Source organism: Meriones unguiculatus, chromosome 5 (genome assembly GCF_030254825.1).
Source record: "Meriones unguiculatus strain TT.TT164.6M chromosome 5, Bangor_MerUng_6.1, whole genome shotgun sequence".
Classification (NCBI taxonomy): Eukaryota; Metazoa; Chordata; class Mammalia; order Rodentia; family Muridae; genus Meriones; species Meriones unguiculatus.
The window spans coordinates 29,456,350-29,477,282 of record NC_083353.1 but is presented as its reverse complement, the minus strand read 5'-3'; the positions used below and the strand labels follow the sequence as shown (position 1 = coordinate 29,477,282).

Below are 20,933 nucleotides of genomic sequence, written 5' to 3'. Positions count from 1 at the left end.
CACAGGCTAACAGATGAATGTATAAATGGAACCCATCATTCTGTTGCATACAAGAAACACATCTCAGTAATAATGATAGACATTACCTCAGAATAAACAGCTGGAAAAAGGTTTTTCAATCAAATGGACACAAGAAACAAGCCAGAGTAGTTATTTTAATATCTAATAAAATAGACTTTCAATCAAAATTAATCAAACAGATGGGGAAGGGCACTTCGTACACATCAAAGGAAAAAGAGATGATGTCTCAATTCCAAACATATGTGGCCCAAATGCAAGGGCACCCACATTTGTAAAAAAAAAAAAAAAAAAAAAAAACAAAAAAAAAACATTATTAAAACTTAAATCACACATTGACCCCAACACATTAATAACAGGAAATTTTAATACACCTCTCTCACCAATGGACAGATCATTAAAAAAGAAATTAAACAGAGAAAAAATGAAACTAACCAATGTTATGAGTAAATTGGATGTAACAAGACATCTACAAAACATTCCATCCAAACCAAAAGAATATATCTTACTCTAAGTACCTCATGGAGCCTGCTCCAAAATTGACTACATATTCAAACACAAAGCAAGAATTAACAAATACAAGAAAATTGAAATAACACCTTGTATTCTATCAGACCAATTTGGATTAAAGCTATATTTAAACAACAACAGAAATAATAGAACACCCGAAAATTCATGGAAACTGAACAACTCTCTACTTGAAGACTAGGGAGGCGAACACAACCCAGAGGAGTCAATGGCAGGAAAAAATCAAACTCAGGGATGAAATCAATAACCTAAAACTAAAGAGAAAAATAAAACAATCAACAAAACCAAGAGATGGTTCTTGGAGAAAAATCAACAACATAGACAAACCCTTAACCAAACTAACTAAAAGACAGGAAGGGTATCTAAATTAATAAAATCAGAAATGAAAAGGGGGATATAAGAACAGACACTGAGGAAATCCAAAGAATCATTAGATCGCACTTAAAAAAAACCTGTGTGCCACAAAATTAGAAAACCTAAGTGACATGACTGATTTTCTTGATAGATACCACTTATGAAAATTAAATCAAAATCAGGTTAATAATTTAAATGAAAGCATAACACCCAAGGAAATAGAAGCAGTCATCAAAAGCATCCCAACCAAAAAGAGCCCTGAGACAGATAGTTTTAGCTCAGAATTCTACCAGACTTTCAAAGCATAACTATTATTAATACTCCTCAAAATTCTCCACAAAACAGAAACAGAAGGAACATTGGCAACTATGAGGCCACAGTCATCCTGACATGTAAATCACACAAAGCCCCAACAAAGTAAGAGAATTTCAGACCAATCTGCCTTATGAACACTGATGAAAAAAATACTCATTAAGATACTTGCAAACCGAATCCAGGAATATATCCAAAATATTATCCACCATGATCAAGTAGTTTTCATCCCAGAAATAAACGGATGTTTTAACATACGAAAACCCATCCATGTAATAAACCATATAAATAAACTGGAAGAAAAAAAAATCAGATGATCATCTCATTAGATGCTGAAAAGGCCTTTGATAAAATCCAACACCCCTTCCTGTTTAAAGTCCTAGAGAGATCAAGGATACAATGCACTTACCTAAACACAATAAAGGCAATATAATACAAGTCAACAATCAACATCAAGTTAAATTTACAGCATTCCCACTAAAATCAGGGACAAGACAAGGCTGCACACTCTCACCATATCTCTTCACTATAGTACTTGAAGTTCTAGCTAGAGCAATAAAACAAGTAAAGGAGATAAAGGGGATAGAAATTGGTAGAGAAGAAGTCAAAGTATCGCTATTTGAACATGATATGATAGTATACATGAGTGACCCTCAACATTTTACCAGAGAACTCCTACAGCTGATAGACACCTTTAGCAAAGTGCCTAGATACAAAGTTCACCCAAAAAAGTAAGTAGCCCCCCTTTATGTAAGGGACAAAAGGGCTGAGAAAAAAATTGGGGAAACGATACCCTTCACAAAAGCAACACATAATAAAACATTTCTTGGTATAATTTTAACCAAGCAAATGAAGACCTGTATGACAGGAGCTCAAAGTATTGAAGAAAAAAAATTGAAGATTTTAGAAAATAGATGGATCTCCCATGCTCACTGAATGGTAGGTTTAACATATAAAAACGGACTGCCAAAAGCCATCTACAACTTCAATGCAATTCCTATCAAAATTCTAACACAATTCTTTACAGGCTGAAAAACAGCAACCATTAACTTCATATAGAAAAATAAAAGACCCAGGATAGCCAAAACAATTCTGTACAATAAAAGAACTCTGGTGGTATCAACATCCCTGATCTTAAGCTATACTACAGAGAAAAAGTCATAAAAACTACATGGTGTTCACATAGGAACAGACAGGTTGATAAATGGAACTGAAGACCCAGAATTAAACCCACATGCCTATGGGCACTTGATTTTCTACAAAGAAGACAAAACCATACAATAGAAAAAAAAGAAAGCATCTTTAACAAATGGTGCTGGTCTAAATTGATGTCTGAAAAAAAATGCAAATAGACCTGTATTAATCACCTTACACAAAACTCAAGTCCAAGTGGATCAAAGACCTCAACATAAAACCAGAGACTGTAAACCTAATTAGAAGACAAAGTGGGAAAAATTCTGGAACTCACTGGCATAGGAGAAAACTTCCCAAACAAAGCACCAACAGCACAGATTCTGAAATCAACAAATAAATGGGATCTCATGAAACTGAGAAGCTTCTATAAGTTCAAGAACACTGTCAATAGAACAAAACAGTAGCCTAAAGATTGGGACAAGATCTTCACCAACCCTACATCAGACAGAGGGCTAATATCTAAAATATACAAAGAACTTAAGAAACTAAACATCAACAAACCAAATGATCCAATTTAAAAATGGAGTACAGAGCTAAACTGAGAATTCACAACAGAAGAATCTTCAGTGGCTGAGAAGCACTTAAAGAGATGCTCACTGTGCTTAGCCATCAGTGAAATGCAAATCAAAACGACTCTAAGATTCCATCTTACAACAGTCAGAATAGCTAACATCAAAAACTCAAGTGACAACGTATGCTGGCTTTATTTGTAGTAGTCAGAAACTGGAAACAACCCAGATGTTCCTCAAATGAATAACAGATAAAGAAAATGTGGAGGGTCCCAGGGTTAGATGGTTTTAGTGCAGAATTCTACCAGACCTTCAACGAACTGCTAACTCCAATTCTCTCTAAACTATTCCACAAAATAGATACAGAAGGAACATTACCAAACTCATTCTATGAAGCCACAGTCACCTTGAGACCTAAACCACACGAACACCCAACAAAAAAAAAAAAAAAAAAAGAGAACTTCAGACCTATATCTCTTATGAACAATGATGCAAAAATACTTAATAAAATACTTGCAAACTGAATCCAAGAACACATAAAGGATATCATCCACCATGACCAAGTAGGCTTCATCCCAGGCATGCAAGGGTAGTTCAACATACAGAAATTCATCAATGTAATCCACCATATAAACAAACTGAAGGAGAAAAACCACACGATCATCTCCTTAGATGACAAAAAAGCATTCGACAAAGTCCAATACCCATTCATGTTTAAAGTTTTGGAAAGATCAGGGATACAAGGCACATATCTAAATATAGTAAAGGCAATATACAGCAAGTAGATAGCCAGCATCAAACTCAATGGAGAGAAACTTAAATCAATCCCACTGAACTCAGAGACAAGGCAAGGCTGCCCACTCTCTTCGTATCCCTTCAAGTCCTAGCTAGAGCAATAAGACAACTAAAGAAGATCAAGGGGATACAAATCGGAAAGGAAGAAGTCAAAGTGTCACTATTTGCAGATGATATGTGATAGTATACATGAGTTACCAAAAACTTCTAGCAGAGAACTCCTTCAGCTGATTAACACCTTCAGCAAAGTGGCTGGATACAAAATTAGCTAAAAAAAAAAAAAAAATCTGAAGCCCTCCTGTATACCAAAGACAAAAGTACCGAGACAGGAATCAGGGAAACAACACCCTTCACAATAGCCACTAATAACATAAAGTACCTTGTGGTGACTCTAACCAAGCAAGTGAAAGACCTGTTTGAAAAAAAAAAAAAAAAAAAACTTTAAGTCTCTGAAGAAAGAAATTGAAGAAAATATCAGAAGATGGAAAGATCTCCCATGCTCATGGATTGGTAGGATTAACATAGTAAAAATGGCGATCCTGCCAAAAGCAATCTACAGATTCAACGCAATTCCCATCAAAATTCTCAGCTTCATATGGAAAAACAAAAAACCCAGAATCTCCAAAACAATCCTGTAAAACAATCTCAAGCTCTACTACAGAACAATAATAACAAAAACAGCATGGTATTGGCATAGAAACAGAAAGGAGGATCAATGGAACTGAATAGAAGACCCAGAAATAAACCCACACACCTATGAATACTTGATTTTTTACAAAGAAGCCAAAATCATTCAATGGAAAAAAAAAAAAAAAAAAGACAGCATCTTCAACAAATGGTGCTGGTCCAACTAGATGTCTACATGCAGAAAAATGAAAATAGATCCATATTTATCACCCTGCACAAAACTGAAGTCCAAGTGGATCAAAGATCTGAACATAAAATCAGATACTCTAAATCAGTTAGGGAAGAGCCTAGAACTCATTGGCACAGGAGACAACTTGCTGAACAGAACACCAATGGCTCAGGCTCTAAGAGTAACAATCAATAAATGGGACCTCATGAAACTGAAAAGCTTCTGTAAAGCAAAAAAACACTGTCGTCAGAACAAAACAATAGCCTATAGACTGGGAAAGGATCTTCACCAACCCTATATCTGACAGAGGGCTGATATCCAGAATATATGAGGAACTAAAGAAGCTAAAAATCAATAAATCAAACAATCTAATTAAATGGTGCTAAACAGAGAATTCTCTGTAGAGGAATATAGAATGGCAGAGAAACACTTAAAGAGTTGCTCAACATCTCCAGCAATCCAGAGAGATGCAAATCAAAACGACCCTGAGATTTCACCTTACACCCATTAAAATGGCTAAAATCAAAAACTCAAATGACAACACATGCTGGAGAGGTTGTGGAGAAAGGGGAACCCTCCTCCATTGCTGGTGGGAATGTAAACTTGTACAACCACTTTGGAAATCAATCTGGCGCTTTCTCAGACAATTAGGAATAGTGCTTCCTCAAGACCCAGCTATACCACTCCTAGGCATATACTCAAAATATGCTTAAGTACACAACAAGAACATTTGCAAAACCAGGTTCATAGCAGCTTTATTCGTAATAGCCAGAACCTGGAAACAACCCAGATGTCCATCAACGGAGGAATGGATACAGAAATTGTGGTATTTTTACACAATGGAATATTACTCAGTAATCAAAAATGAGGAAATCATGAAATTTGCAGGCAAATGGTGGGATCTAGAAAAGATCATCCTGAGTGAGGTATCCCAGAAGCAGAAAGACACACATGGTATATACTCACTCATATAGATCTATAAGATATGATAAACATAATGAAATCTCTACATCTAAAGAAGATAAACAAGAAAGAGGACCTGGGGGTAAGATGATAAATCCTCACTTAGAAAGACAAATGGGATGTGCATTAGACGTAGGAGAAAACAAGTAACAGGACAGGAGCCTACCATAGAGGGCCTCTGAATGACTCTATCTAGCAGTGTATCAAAGCAGATACTAAGACTCATAAGCAAACCCTTGGCGGAGTGCAGGGAATCATATGAACGACAGGGGAGTTAGTATGACGTGGAGAGGATAGGAGCTCCACAAGGACCAAATATATCTGGGCACAGGGGTCTTTTATGAGACTGATACTCCAACCAAGGACCATGTATGGATATAACCTAGAACCTCTGCTCGGATGTAGCCCTTGGTAGCTCAGTAACCAAGTGGGTTTTTCTCTAGTAAAACAGGGGGACTATTTCTGACATGAATTCAATGGCAGGCTCTTTGATCTCCCCACTCGCTAAGGAGCAGCCCTGCTAGGCCACAGAGGAGGACTTTGCAGCCAGTCCTGAAGATAAATGATAAAACAGGGTCAGATGAAAAGGGAGGAGGTCCTCCCTTATCAGTGGACTTGGAAAGGGGCAGGGAAGAGATGAGGAAGGGATGGTGGGATTGGGAGGGAATGAGGGAGTGGGATACAGCTGGGACACACAGTTAATAAAATGTAACTATTAATAAAATAAAAAATAAAATGAAAAAAAAATGTGGAAATTTTATTTACATAATGGAATACTACTCAGTTATTAAAAACAAGAAAATCATAAAATATGCTGGCAAATGGATGGGACTGCAAAAGATTATCCTGAGTGAGGTAACCCAGACCCAGAAATACCCACATGGTATGTACTCACTTAAGTGGTTATTAGACCTATAGCACAGGAAAACCATATAATCCACAGACACAAAGAAGCTAAGTAACCAGGAGGGCCAAAGGAAGGGTGCCAGATGTCACTCAGAAATAGAAATAGAGTAGACACCAGAAATGGATGGAGAGGGAACTGGGCAGGTAATAGAACTGGGAGGGAAATAAGGTTGGAGATAAGATGTGGAGACAACAAGGGTTGGAGGTGTGAGGGCTAGGAGCAAGAAGGGAAACTGAGGTGGGACATCTCTTTGTCAAGCTGTAGGCCTGCAACAGGTTTGGCTCCTAGGATGATACGGGTGTGACTCTAGCTGAGACTCCTAACAGGAGGGGACGTGAAGACTGAAGTGACCACCTAGCCTGCAGGACTAGTGGAAGGAGGGGAACAACAACCCACCAACAAAACCTGTGATCCAAAAATTACCCTGCCTAAAAGAAGTGCAAGGCTAAAGAGGGAACAAAGACTGAAAGAAAATCCAAACAATAATTGGCCCACCCTAGGTGTTCCCTCCCTCCTCTCCTCCCAGTTCCCCCAATTTTCCCTTCCCCCTTCCCCTGATCTAGACCTAGGCCCCCTGCATACATGTAGCTAATGGGAGGATTGGTCTTCATATGGTGCACCTGGCTAGCAGAGAGGGTAGGGCTGTCTCTAACATGAACTCTATTGCCTGCTTCTGCTTCACTTTCCCCTGGCAGGGCTGCCTTCCCTGGCCTCAGGGGAGAGATGCTCAGTCATGTGACTTGATGTGCTCTCTACCCACCCCAGGGTAGACAGCCAGCCCCTGACATTATTAATGATGCTCTGCGGTGCTTTCAGACAGGAGCCTAACTTGACTGCCCTCTGGGAGGCTCCAGCCAGCAGTGGATCAAGACAAATGCTGGGACATGCAGCCAAGCATGGATCGGAGCTCCAGGGGTCTTGTGGAAATGCTGGGGAAAAGATGGAAGATCCTAGAGGTGAAAGAAACCTCACAAGACCAACAGAGACAACTAACCCAGGCCCATGGAGCTTTCAGACACTGAGACATCAACTAAAGAGCATGCATGATATGGACCTAGGACCCCTGCACACATGTAGCCGATGGGCAGCTTAGTCTTCATATGGTGGGCCTGGCTAGTGGAGTTGGGGCACTGTTTCTAACATGGACTGTATTACCTGCTCCTGGATCACCTCCCTCTGGCAGTGCTGCCTTGCCTAGCCTCACGGGAGCAAGATGTGCTCAGTCCTGATGGGACTTGATGGGGAAGGTTGATACGGGGGGAGGCCCTCCCTTTTTCTGGGAGAAAAGGGAGAGGAGAAGGGCAAGTAGAAAATTGGGGGACTAAAAGGAGAGAAGGGGGGTCACCCTTGGTATGTAAAGTACATTTAAAAAGAAAATTAAAATAAATTTTAAAAATTGATAAGGTTATTTTAATTTGAATCTGTTTTAATAACATGGTTATTTCCTCAAAAATAACACAACTGATTATGTGAAAAAACCAAGACAGTAAGAAAACCACAAGTCTTTCATAAGACAAATGAGTCTGAACAAAATTAAGGTGGCCTTTGCCTTTCAGTAAATATAGAATGACTTATGTGTGGCAGATTATTGGAAGCTTTTGCTTTTAATTAAATGCAAAAGCATTATTATATCAACGTTAGTGAAATCCAATACACAAAGCTCCTAATAGAAATTAAAGGAAAACTACATCCATATTTATTCTTCAGGGCTCCACCTTCAACAGAGAATGGATGAGAGGAATTTTCTAAAAGGTTAAGGCTTTAGGGCATATAGTCTTCCTTTATCTTCCTTGTGTTACTATATAAGCATGAAAGAGTCAACTGTAATAACAACAGACAAAAAACATTTTTCAGCTGATTCTGTCATCCTAAACCATCTACAACCTCAAGATATTTTCCACATCTGTCTTGATCAATGTTTTTGATGTTAAGACAAAAACAGTCCTTTTCTCCCTGCTAAATTAAATTAAAACTGTAGCTACAGAATTTCTGCTTCCTAAATACTATGCTGTTTCTATAAGAATATGTTTTCGTAACCTAGCCACCCTGTAGCTGTGGGTATAACTATTCTTGTTGAAGGTTAACAAAAAACTGCTCTTAAGTAGGTGGCCAATGATTAAACAATGACCATTATTTTAACAGTGGACTTGTGTACATTTCTGCATCAATTGAAACAAAATAAAACAAAACTGGGTATTATTATAAGCTGGGAATACAGAGAATGGGAGATAAAGCCACTTAAGAGATGACACAGTCAAGGCCCTCTTCACTGTCTTCCATTTTGAGGAAAGAGAAGCTCTGCGTTGAGAAAGAACAAAAACTGTAATGAGCATGAACGCGGAGACAGCTGCAGGGTACATCAGTATGTTTGTTAGCTCCGCACACTGCACATCACACTCCGAGCACCCAGGAAAGAGATTTAACCTTCATTTCCATACTTGAGTGCTAAAAACAATTGTAAAAATACATCACAGAATTTGGTGGGGGAAGAAATAGGATCAACAACAAAAAAACAAAATACTCAAAATGAAAACCCCAAGGTAAGACAGGCTAATATTACCAATACAATAAATATTTGCATACAGTAATTCAACCGTTGTATTTATTTCCCTCCACTCTACCATAAAAGAAGTAATTTTTACCATTGCTTTGAGGAATTTCATCAAATCTCCATGGGGAATGGATGGTGACTTAGACAAATTATAACTATAGCTAGATAGCCATTTGAAGCAGTCAGTTGTTGTTTGCAGCTGCACATCTGGACAGAGCTTGCTTACTTCAGACTGTATTTCTTCAATGCAATGCTCTATGCTACAAAGAAGAAAAAATAATCATTTTGGTAGGATGTAAGCAATGCCATCTCACAATATTATAGGTTCTGAAATGTTTACATGTTATATAATTGTATATAATCTGTCTATAAAGTCATAGAATACTCAGTCATAGAATATTAAAATAGTAAGAAATGGGTTGTTCATTTCCATTCATAGTTGGAAAGCGAGTTCCAATTTTTATAGAAATACTGTAATTGTAGAAATATTAAAGACACGACTACTTTGAGATGCCATGGAAGATCCCATGCATTAAACTATGTATGAGGCACAGATGTAATGCTGCAGTGGCTGTGCTAATAGTCGATAGATGGCAGCAAAAACACTTGATGGCTGTGCAATCCGGAACCAGACATCATATGTCAAAAGGCAAATGATGCTACATGGAAGATTTAAGTCAATAGAAGAGTTAAAAGTCAAGAAGGAATCACATAGAGCTTATAATGTATAGAGTCATATACACAATATTAACGTGGTTAAATGTACTAACATCCAGCTTATTCTAAAATTGAAATAAAATGCACATAAAATGAAATAAAAAGGCTGGAAGAAAATAAAATACACATTAATAGTAATGATATATGTGCAATGATTAGGTAAAATTTAAACATTACTTTTTCTCAATTTCCTAAGTGTTTCTATAGCACAAGTATCGGCGGCCTTAATATTAGATGTACCGTTGTATTAATGTCTGTATATAAATCTGTGTGTCAATGCTTATAAATCTTCTATGGGGCAAACCATTAACTTTATGCAGAGTACGTGCGGTGCCACATGGATATGACATATTACTACCACAAAATGGTGGCAGACCGAAAATAGAAGAACAAGAATGATTATACAAACAGATTTCTCTAACATTGAATCCACCCAAATCTGACAGCTCTGCAATTTTCTTCTAATACTATCACGGACGATTAGTTACGAAAAGGTAAAGTCACTGTTTTTGAAAGTCTAATTGTTATTAATTAGAGGTTTCACATGATAGAACCATGTAGGGTTTAGAGGCCAAGCTCTGCTTATTAAAACTGATGTTAAAGTCTCTGAATTCTATTAGGTGTCCCATAAAAATACACAATAACAGAGCAAAGCTTTTCCAGAGACTTCTGAACATGAGTGAATTTAAATGAAGTTATCTTGAAAATAATATATTCTGAAAATCAAATAGCCTTTTCATGAAAACAAAGAACTTAAAAGAAAAACAAAACCTCCACTGACCACAGCCCCTGACTTTCCTGATGGAATGGTCTTACTAAGGAATACCAGTTCTAGGTCTGACAAGAGGCTGACATGCATTTTCTTCCTTCTGTAAGCATTTCTATGAACTGAGAAAGAGAAAGCCCAAGGCATACAGCTCAACTCTAGACATCCTTCATCAAAGGTTTGTACTGTAGCATGCTCTCATGCCTCGTTGAGTGAAACCCAACATCTAGTTCAGCAATGTGAACTGGAAAGACTCGGCAACTCCTGTTTCTGTCAGCGCTCAGCCTCTGGGCTTATCTCCAACATCTAAATCTGGGCAGAGGAGCTACAGCTGATAAGCAGTGTAAAGCCTCCAGAGTGCTGGATATTTCAGTAATTTGTCCAAATACTGATAAAGGGATTAAGCAGTTGCATTTCAAGGGACCTCCCTCAGCGCCAGGAACTAAAGCTGACTTCCTTTCACTTGATTTTGCTTTCAGTTGCCTATAAAACATCTTGTCAATCTGTCATTTACAGACCATGTATCTGGTTTTAAAAACTCATTTATTTGATTTCATGTGGAATTATTATATAAAAGGCTATTTTCAAGATTGAGGCTGCCAGGCAAGTATGTAACCTAACAAATCATCTTCTTTAATTTAGGTCAAAATTAGACAAAAAATTAACTTTAAACACTTTTAAGACAGTGTTTTCAAAGATTGTATTTCAAACAGTTTCAAGTATGGGGAGTAATCTTGCCAATGTCTAGTCTAAGTTTTCTAAAATAGCGTATGTGGTTATTCTGAATTCAGAATTTCCTAACTACAAAATACTTCAAGTTTCTTTTAGCAGCATGGTCAGTTATGAAAACATTACTAAGACAATTCAACAAACGGTCATAGTTATTGCTAGGACCCAAACATTAGTACAAAATTTAAAGTCTAAAAAGTATTAGACTCTTGCCTCCATAAATTGCCCAACATTTTTATAATAGTAATGTTACTGGAAAAATATAAATACCCAATTATACGCCAATTACATGAGGACCCGAGTCCTGAGTTTAAAAGAAAACTACACTAACCAACATAAAAATGTAACAAATATAATCCTGGCCTTCATTAGTTCTTTGAGATTGTCATACAATGTACTTTAATCGTCCATAGCCCCTCTATCCACTCTGTCAGATCCATCTCCCCTTCTCTACTCACCCAATTTCGTGTTCTCTGACTTTTACACACATAGAGCACCTTTTTGTACTGTTCATGTACTTTACTAAAGTATGGCCAGCAGGCCAGGACCCTTAAAGAAAACTAACTCCCACTCTTTTAGCCATCAACTACAAGCAACTCCTTAGCAAGGGATCAGACTATGTTCCCATCTTCTCCAAAGCCTCCATGATGAGACTTAGCCTTGTGCAGGCTGTCATAACCACTGTGAGTTCTGTGTACAACAGGTCTTCTGTTTCCAAAAAGCACTGTGTCCTGTGTTAAGCACCACTGAGTCACATGGCATGGGGGAAGAACCCACCTGGAAGCGACAGCTTTACTGGATGGCTTTCATAGTACTAAAAGGTGCTATGCACGTTACCAAGGACAAAAGTAATCACCAATCTTACCCAGTTATGAGCCGGGCAAGAGACAACAACCACCGTGGCAGGTCATGTGGTACAACAGTGTCCTGGATGTCATGGGAATAACCAGTCATTTGCTGTAAGGGCGAAGGCCCACTCCATGAAATGAATGCCTTGCAGTGTTAATTGGGTCAGGAAGGGAGAACCTACTACCGCAACTGTTAAGTAGCCATAGTATTCAACTGACTCTTAGAACTCCCATAATTTAATGGACCTGTCAAAACTCATCAGAGAAGTATGTTTTTGCAGGTGATACCAATTAACACAGAATGTTAGAATGTTTTTGAAATTTTTATTTCATAAATCCCAACAAAAGGCATAGAAAATTGTTTACTTATTTTTATTATGTACTTTTAGTGCTTTTAAAATTAAAATAAAATTGCATCGCTTTTTGTTGTTGTTGTTCTGGTTTTTCAAGACAGGGTTTCTCTGTGTAACTTTGGCTGTCCTGGAACTCACTCTGAAGATCAGACCAGATGTGAACTCAGAACTGCCCGCCTCTGCCTCGCAAGTGCTGGGATTAAAGGCATGCCCCACCACTGGCCAGCAAATTGCACCACTTTCACCCTTTATTTTTCCGGTAATCAGGCCTTCCCATGAAGGCCCTCCCCACAACTCTCAAGCTGATAAACTCTTTTCTTTGATTATTATTGTTATATACATATATATTAAATATATCTAGGTACAAATACATGTATATGCGTGATAGATATATATGCAAATATAAGAATAGGACCTGCTGGGTCCCTTTTTAATTGTTGTGTGTATATGGTTTCAGGAATGACTATGCTTCACTGGATAATAAATACAACTAGCCCCCCTAACCAAAGAACCTCTCTTAAAAGAAAATAGGGAACATTATAGAAAGCCACAATTAAACACAATGAAAAGGTCAACGGATTATGGGAACCTAAGCTCCAGTGGATAGATCTACATCACAGTCCTTTTTTCTACTAATCAGGGGACATCTCAAAAAAAAAAAAAAAAAAAAGAGCAGAAGGAGTGCAAGAGCCAGAGTACTAGAAAGTCTGCTGTGAAAGTCTGTCCTAGAAATGGCTGCACAAAGAAAGCCAGAGTAATGGCAATATTGACAGACAAGTTATCACAGAAGGGTAAGCTCCTGTGTTTCATCCCTATATAAAGAATTACAGGCAACTAATGACTGCAAGGAGAAGAAAAATTACCCTCCCCCAGGGATGAGCCCTTTTACTAGTTATCAAAGACTTTATAGTATGGAAAAAAAATGGGATAGGGGAAGACATGAAGCTTTTACATTTCTGAAGTCTTAATTATTTACAAATTTAACTTGATGTGAATTCTTTTTAGAATTCATGTACATAGATGCAAGGTAAATAGAATTTTCTAGTTGTAAGGTAAATAGAATCTTGCTTTTAGATAGGCCTAGTTTATCAACCAGATTATTGAAATTCTTTGGTATCTATAGGAAAGAAGGTTGATTATAAATACTACTATAATACAATTTGATAAAATGATAAGTAATGTTAATTACTATATTAATATAATAATTTAAATTGACTAAAAGACTAGTTTTGTTCAGATAAAGATATTGTTGGAAAATGTTTTAATTGTCAAGAAGATTCCTAAAAAAAAATACTGCAGGGGCTAACATGAAAGAAGAGAAAGTTCAGAAGTCCCGTTTCTAGACAAAGAACTATAAACAACCAATGGCTGGAGGGAGAAGGAAAATTAGACTATCCTAGAAATGAGCCCTCTTACTGGTTATGAAAGAAACTAACACATGTACGTTGAATTGTGTTCTATTTTAGAGAGGTTTTAGTAATTTCAGAAAGTTATAACTGTACTCTTAAAAGAAAAACCTTAATAGAAAATAACTTGCAAGGTGTTTCTAGAGGCCAGTGATATGGGATAGCAACTGAATATGGTTGGAACCATCTAATATGCTGGAGGTGGGGTGAAAAAATGAGAGGAAGCCAGTCAGTGTTTGGAAACTGCTCTCCCAGGGCCAGAGTGTCTATCTGATGCTTCCCTCACCCATGTACATCTGATTCCAGCTTTCTTCAGGCTTTTACTATGCATCAGAAACTCTCCATCGTGCTTCCACACCTTTAGCCTACACAGGCTTCCCAAGTCCAAAGCCATAGCTTCTCAGACTGAGTAGCTGTCAGGTTCTGCACCTATCCAGCTTAAAGAGATGGTGGACTATTACGCCTCTAATCCTGTAGGACAGTCACATACATGTGAAATATGGATGTCTATACATATTCATATCCTTTTGTAAGTGTGTTTTTACTCTCAAGTCCTTATACAGTGAAAGAGATATAGTGGTCACTTTTCTAGCAGAAGTTAGTCCTCTTAGAAGACTTGTTTAGTCTCCTATCTTTCTCTCAGCTTGGCTGACAGTAGGGAAAGTTTGAAAATATACTTGAAAATAAGCATAACCTTTAAAAATTGTCAAATTTCCTGAAATGTTCAGTTATTTGAAAGAATTTCTTCACAGTTATCTAACGGATCTAATGAACAAAGGTTTAAGGGGGCTAAAGCAGGACAGTGGACTAAGGAGTAAGGACCACCCCAGACATTCAAAATGATACAGTAGAAACAGAATAGTGGGCTTGTTTGAATAAAATGGCCCCTCCCCAAAGGCTCATACATTTGAGTATTTGGACAACATTTGCATACAATGGAGATTCAACAGATACATGGTAGAACTTGGGAAGGTTGTGAGGTGTGGTTTTGTCTGAGGAGCTACATCATGGGGCAGGAGAGAGTGTTGAGGTTTCAAGAGTCACATTATTCCCAGTGCATTCTGTCTGCCTCCTGCATGGGTTCTAAGAACTGTAAGCCCAATTAAATGCTTTCTTTTATAAATTGCCTTGGTCATGGTGTTTTATCACAACAATAAAAAGTAAGACAGAAAAAAATTGTCCAATAGATTTGTGAGAGAACGAGAGGAGCCAGCAGGGGTGAGAAAGCAAGAAAGACTGAGATTAGATTTCACAGTCTTTCTACTCAGTGCCACCTCTATCCACGGGTATCACCAGACATCATGTTCGGAGCTTCAGGGATAACAGGAGAAAACTACAAAGTGGGAGCTATAAACTGGGCCTGGAAAATGTAGGCGACTGAGCGGTCTAGAGACGGCGTCTGTGTCAGGAGAGGAGTGCTGGAGTGGGCCTCCTCAGAAGGGCGCTGGCTCTGAAAGGAATGACCTGAGCTTTAGTGATCATCGAACAGGAGGCCCTTTCTCGCTTCTCTCCCTGTGGCCTGGTGTTGCTGGTGAGTAGGCTGGGAGCAGTGACAGGCATCCTACCGTACAGTCCAAACCAAACTTCAAAAACAGGCAGTTAACACAAAAGTAGGAAATGCTATTTTTATCTTTAATAACTTTATTATTAGATAACTGACAAACTACTGCCAGAATAACAATACAGTATTATTTGAAATGATTTTCTTTTCATGTAATTTACCATGGTGAAAAAAAGATAGAAATTTTATGTGTGCACACCATCAGATTAATGGCTTTTTCATGAGAAGCCCAAGGTTTATAGATTATTGAAAGATTTCTTTTGGTTACTTTCTCTTTCTAGACCTGTAAACAAACATGTTAGAAACTATAAAAAAAATTTACAAGGAAGTGAAAATATTAACTAGGTGAAATATAAGTGGGTATATAGGATACATGCCATCTTATGGAAAAATATATAATGCATATATACAATATTCTCTCAAAATAACCTGTCCCAGCTCATCTCCCAATTCTTGAACTAAGACATGTGGTAATTTCCCAGGTAACACTTCTTGTGTTTTACCAAGATGAAAACAGTAGACTTTTATGTCAGTGTCAGCAAAATTTGACCCAGGAGCTATACACAAGTTGGCTGTAATTAAAAAGCAAAAAAATAAAACAAGATTTTAAATACAGTAGTATCTGTCTAAGTAGGCGAGAAATCATTTCATGCCACATTGTAAACCTCAAAGAACTTCTGTACTTCTGTATCTTATTAAATGAGTAAGTTGCAGACTCCTCAGAAACTGTCCCAGGCTTTGTGCAGCCTTCTCATTTCAGTGTTTGTGGGCACAATTCTTGGCACTCGTCCCTCCCAGGTTATTTAAACTTTGTTATCAGTTGTGATATGTGTTTAACTTAAATAATTTATTGCCAATGGTTCACTTCTCAGAAGTACAAGTCACACTGCTTTGGCTTGAGTGGACATGAAGAAATTAACACGAGAATGACTTGAGAGAATGGCTGAAAGGCAGGTGAAGGGGCAGTGACCTCTGGGCACACTGGTCCATTCTGGGGAATTACTGCTGTGGGAAGGCAAAAGACCCTGTGGCTCATAAAACTTGATGATATTAAGAAGAGGGAAAAGGAACTCACACTTAAGTTGTCAGGGTCACTGTAAGAAATAAAGCATAGAAAATTCAAGTCGGAGGAAAAATACTGTATTTAAGAATGGACTGCTAATGTCTTTTTTCTTCTAAAAGTAATGTGGGAACCCACATCATACGGATGTTCATTACTTATTCAATGTGCACCATCAGGAAATAAATACAACTGTTAGAATACGAAATGCCAAGGGTAATTCAACCACTGAAGTGTAAGTGTGGCATAACTGATTCGTCATGACATACAATTTTCTAAAAGCTATTCTGTTAGAAGGCAATACATGAGCGCATAAATGATTTATACTCTTGTGAACCATAGTTATTATTCAGTATTTTATTTTTGAAAATATATGTACTCTATACTATTATGTTTATACTCTAGAGTATAATAAAAACATAATTGAATTTGATGAAAAATAGTCTTGATTCTAAATGTAGTACGCAGCACATAGAGCTAGTCCCTTCTTCTATCCCTGCTGCAGATCAATGGTCACTTGAGGCTATAAGTTCATTTTTAATATATGGGCAATAAAAGGTTTTTAATGTAAGAATAGTATCCTATACCACGCTTTTTTATAAAATCAACAATGAATTTCAACATAAATAGTAATTTATGAATGTAAAAAATTAATTATTATACTCTTAAATATTATTTTTATTGATCAAGTGGGAGAAGGAAACAAAACAGAGATTTAGCACATAATGAAGAAGTACATAACAAAAATACCATTCAATGTCTTGCTTTGTTTTGATGGAGCCAAAATAAAAAAAAAAAATTATTTAAAATATAATTACCTCTATAATTTACATAAATACCTTGTTAATCTATTATTTAATGTTCTTTTCATTTCTTTAGGTTAGAAATTCTATCATATAATATAACACAAATATTACATAAATACATTAAATTCTTATACAGTTACTAGATTTAAATAAATAAACAGTATATATTAAATATATATAATATATAAATATATGTTTATATATACAAGACACATATGTTTCATTTAACATATATGTTATATAAGGCCAAAACCAAATTAAAAATAAGATGTTTAATTTTTCCTATTGAAATTAAAGGAAAAGATTTCCTTCCTCTTCTTTTTCTTAAAGCATTGGTCTTAAAAAGTCAATTGTAAGTATTTTTTTACCTTGATTTTTATAAGGGTCTCACTATGTAGCCCCTAGACTTACTGCTATTCTCCTGCCCCTCCCTCCATTGCATGGAATTACAGGCATGTACATCCCTTGCTCCATTTTCAGGCTTTGTTTTCACAAACTGTGAGCTGACACTATCATTTTATTTTGATACTTTGGCTTCAAATTTAAACATTGTCCCTTTTCTTACAAGCCAAAATGCTAACTTCTAAATGTATTAATGAAAGCCTGGAGCTGGGCATTGTGGTTCAAGCCTTAAATCCCAGCACCCAAGAAACAAACTCAGATGAATCTCTGAGTTCAAGTCTATCTAGCCTCTTCTAAAGAGAGAGTTCTAGGACAGCCTGGGTTGTAACCCTGCCTCAAAACAATACCCCAGCACCCCAAAATTAAAAGAAAATCTGTTATATTGCAAACTCTAAATACAATGACTAACAATATAATAAATGGGAGTCTACCTGTTTGGAGACAGTGCTTGTATTTTATAACCTTCTTAAAGGTAATGAAGAACTTGAGGAGATGGCTCAGAAAAAAACAAAAACAAACTGTATTCACGCTAGCTACAGCATGCATCTAAGATTTGGGCATTGTAGAACACTTCTGTAATCCTAGAGCTTAGGGTGAAGGAAGTAGATGGGTTCTGGAAGTTATGGTCAGCAGAAGAGTAGGCACACAAGAGTAATGACCAGCTGAAGACAGTTGTGTTAAATGGAGAATAAAGCTTAATCAGCATCTTTGAAGAAGATTAAGAAAAACATATGAGTATATAAGAAGTAGTCCTAAAGCCAAACTTGGTAGTTTTTATGTGACTAGAACATGGAAACAGGGCTGGAGAGATGGCTCAGCAGTTAAGAGCACTCAATGACTGCTATTCCAGAGGAGCTGAGTTCAATTACCAGCATCCACATGAGCTCACAACTGTCTGTAGCTCTAGTTCCAGGGGATCTGACACCTTCACACATAAATATGCAAGCGAAACACCAGTACATATGAAATAAGAATAAAAAACATTTTAAATAGATGTTTGAAAAACATTTTAAAAAGACACTAAAAAAGAAAACAAAACATGGAAACAACTTAAACACTTGCACTCGTTACCTTGTAGCATTTTGTTCCATCTGTTCACCAATGTCACTGAAGATCTGCTTAAACTCCAAATCTCCAGGAAATGAATTTAACAGACATTGTAGGTCAATCGAATTATGAGAATATTCATCTGACCCATCCATTCTGTGAAACAGGAAAGCAACTGATCACAAATGAGAAAACGGGGTGGAAGAAGGAACATGGCCCACCTCAAGTTATGATACTGCATCAAAACCAATAATTTCTATTTGCAAACTCAAAGAAATAGAGAAATTTAAGAAATAGGGTATTATAAAGCTCATTACGTTTTCTTTTTTTTTTTTTTTCTTTTTCTTATCAGTTACATTTTATTAGCTCTGTATCCCAGCTGTATCCCGCTCCCTCATTCCCTCCCAATTCCACCCTCCCTCCCTCATCTCCTCCCTGCCCCTTTCCAAGTCCACCGATTGGGGAGGACCTCCTCCCCTTTTGTCTGATACTGGTTTATCAGGACTGGCTGCAGAGTCCTCCTCTGTGGCCTAGCAGGACTGCTCCTCCTTTAGGGGGTGGAGAGGTCAAAGAGCCTGCCATTGAGTTCCTGTCAGAAATAGTCCCTGTTCCCCTTACTATGGGAAACCAATTGGTTACTGAGCTACCACGGGCTACATTGGAGCAGAGGTTCTAGGTTATATCCATACATGGTCCTTGGTGGAGTGTCAGTCTCAGAAAAGACCCCTGTGCCCTAAGGAACACTTTTGGCGAGTGAGAACATCAAACTCAGAGGTCACTTGTCTGAACTCTGTTGGGACACCACATGTCTACAAATCTGTTTTGACCAGATTTGAGGTGAGGCTTTAAATTGCATCTAGTTTGCTCTGTGATGCTTAATGGGGAAGGAATCCAAAATCCATCCCATAAAAAAAGAAATGCTGATGGATGCTATGGTATTTAAAAACTGATTTTAACTTTTATTTCATTGTCGTCCTATTGCTAGTCTCAAAGCTTTACCTTTGCATACATATATCGTTTTCCATTGTTTTTGTTTTTATATGGCTCTATTAGGCTTTATGATCATTCTGTATGTCTCTGTGTCCATTCTTGGAGTCCATGGAGCTCAAAGATTATTAAAACCACAAAAAGATATATTTAAGAATTAAGAATATAAGATAGGGTGGATAAGGGAGAGACAGAAAGAGGAGGAGGGAGGTGGGAGAGAAAGAAGAAAAAAGAAGATAAACAGGAAATAGAGGGAAAGCATTTGAATTGTGCTTTAGAATAAAATATATAACAGAATGGACACAGAGTCATTACGTTTTCTTACTTAAATGTCATCATTTTCAAGCTTGTCTGTGGTTTCAAAGCTCAAAAATGTTATCAGGCCAGAGGCGGCTCTGATATCCTATTGTTTTTCTCAGTATAAAAGAAGGCTGCAGAACAAACTTCAGCCACAGTAACCTTTCTTAAAGGGTGGCACGGCTACAACTGAGTGTCCATTCTTGTCACCACAGACCTGGGAGATGCACACAAACCTTCAGAGGATTCATCCACTGTGGACTCACTTCTACGTGGAAAAACAAATGTAATTTTCCTGGAGCATCCTCTAGCATGACCATCATGTTTTTATTCCTTAAAACACATGCATGTGAACCCACAGAAACTGTGGCACATGCACAGAGCCCACCTGGGTCTAAGACAAATGGGGTCCCAGCACTGAGAGAAGAAGGCACAAGCGCCAGGCTCTAACCCAGAGCTATTTCTAACTGATCCACTTGCAAAGGAAAAATTAGTTTTCTCCAATAGAGTCATAGTAGGCATATAAACTAAACTTAAGGACAGGCCCATGCCCAACAGTCAACACAAACACACACAAACCAAAACTGTATTTGTATTTTTGGAGTTTTTTTTTGTTTTGTTTTGTTGTTTTGTTTGTTTGTTTGTTTGTTTTGCTTTGCCTGGACACTTTTTTAAAACCATATATTTTTGCTTATATATTCTGGTTTCTGGTTTTGTTTTTTTATGGGATTTTTGTGTGTGCAAATGTGGGTGTGTCTACATCTGTATGTATTTCTTGTGCTTTTTCTCTGGCTCTTTTGTTTGTGCGTTCATTATGTCTAATTCTTGTTGGTTTTCATTTTGTTCAATTATCTTATTTTTAATTTTTTGATGCTTGTTTTGTTTCTAATGAGAGACCAATAAAGAGAGTGGGTTTGGATGGGTGAGGGAGACAAGATTTGGGAGGAGTTGGGCAAGAGGAAAGTGA

General features: G+C 37.4%; 1 protein-coding gene across 8 annotated transcripts in view; it reads right to left on the bottom strand.

The window, feature by feature from the left end:
* Kiaa0825 (KIAA0825 ortholog) overlaps nt 1-20,933 on the bottom strand; it is a 427,987-nt gene that overhangs the window by 348,752 nt on the left and 58,302 nt on the right. For all 8 annotated transcript variants that reach the window (XM_060383593.1, XM_060383596.1, XM_060383594.1 and 5 more), the window contains 2 exons: nt 18,707-18,838; nt 9,079-9,247 (listed from right to left, as the gene is read on the bottom strand). In XM_060383593.1, coding sequence (XP_060239576.1) covers nt 9,079-9,247; nt 18,707-18,837 — 300 coding nt within the window. In that variant the 5' untranslated portion in view covers nt 18,838. The remainder of the gene's footprint in view (nt 1-9,078; nt 9,248-18,706; nt 18,839-20,933) is intronic.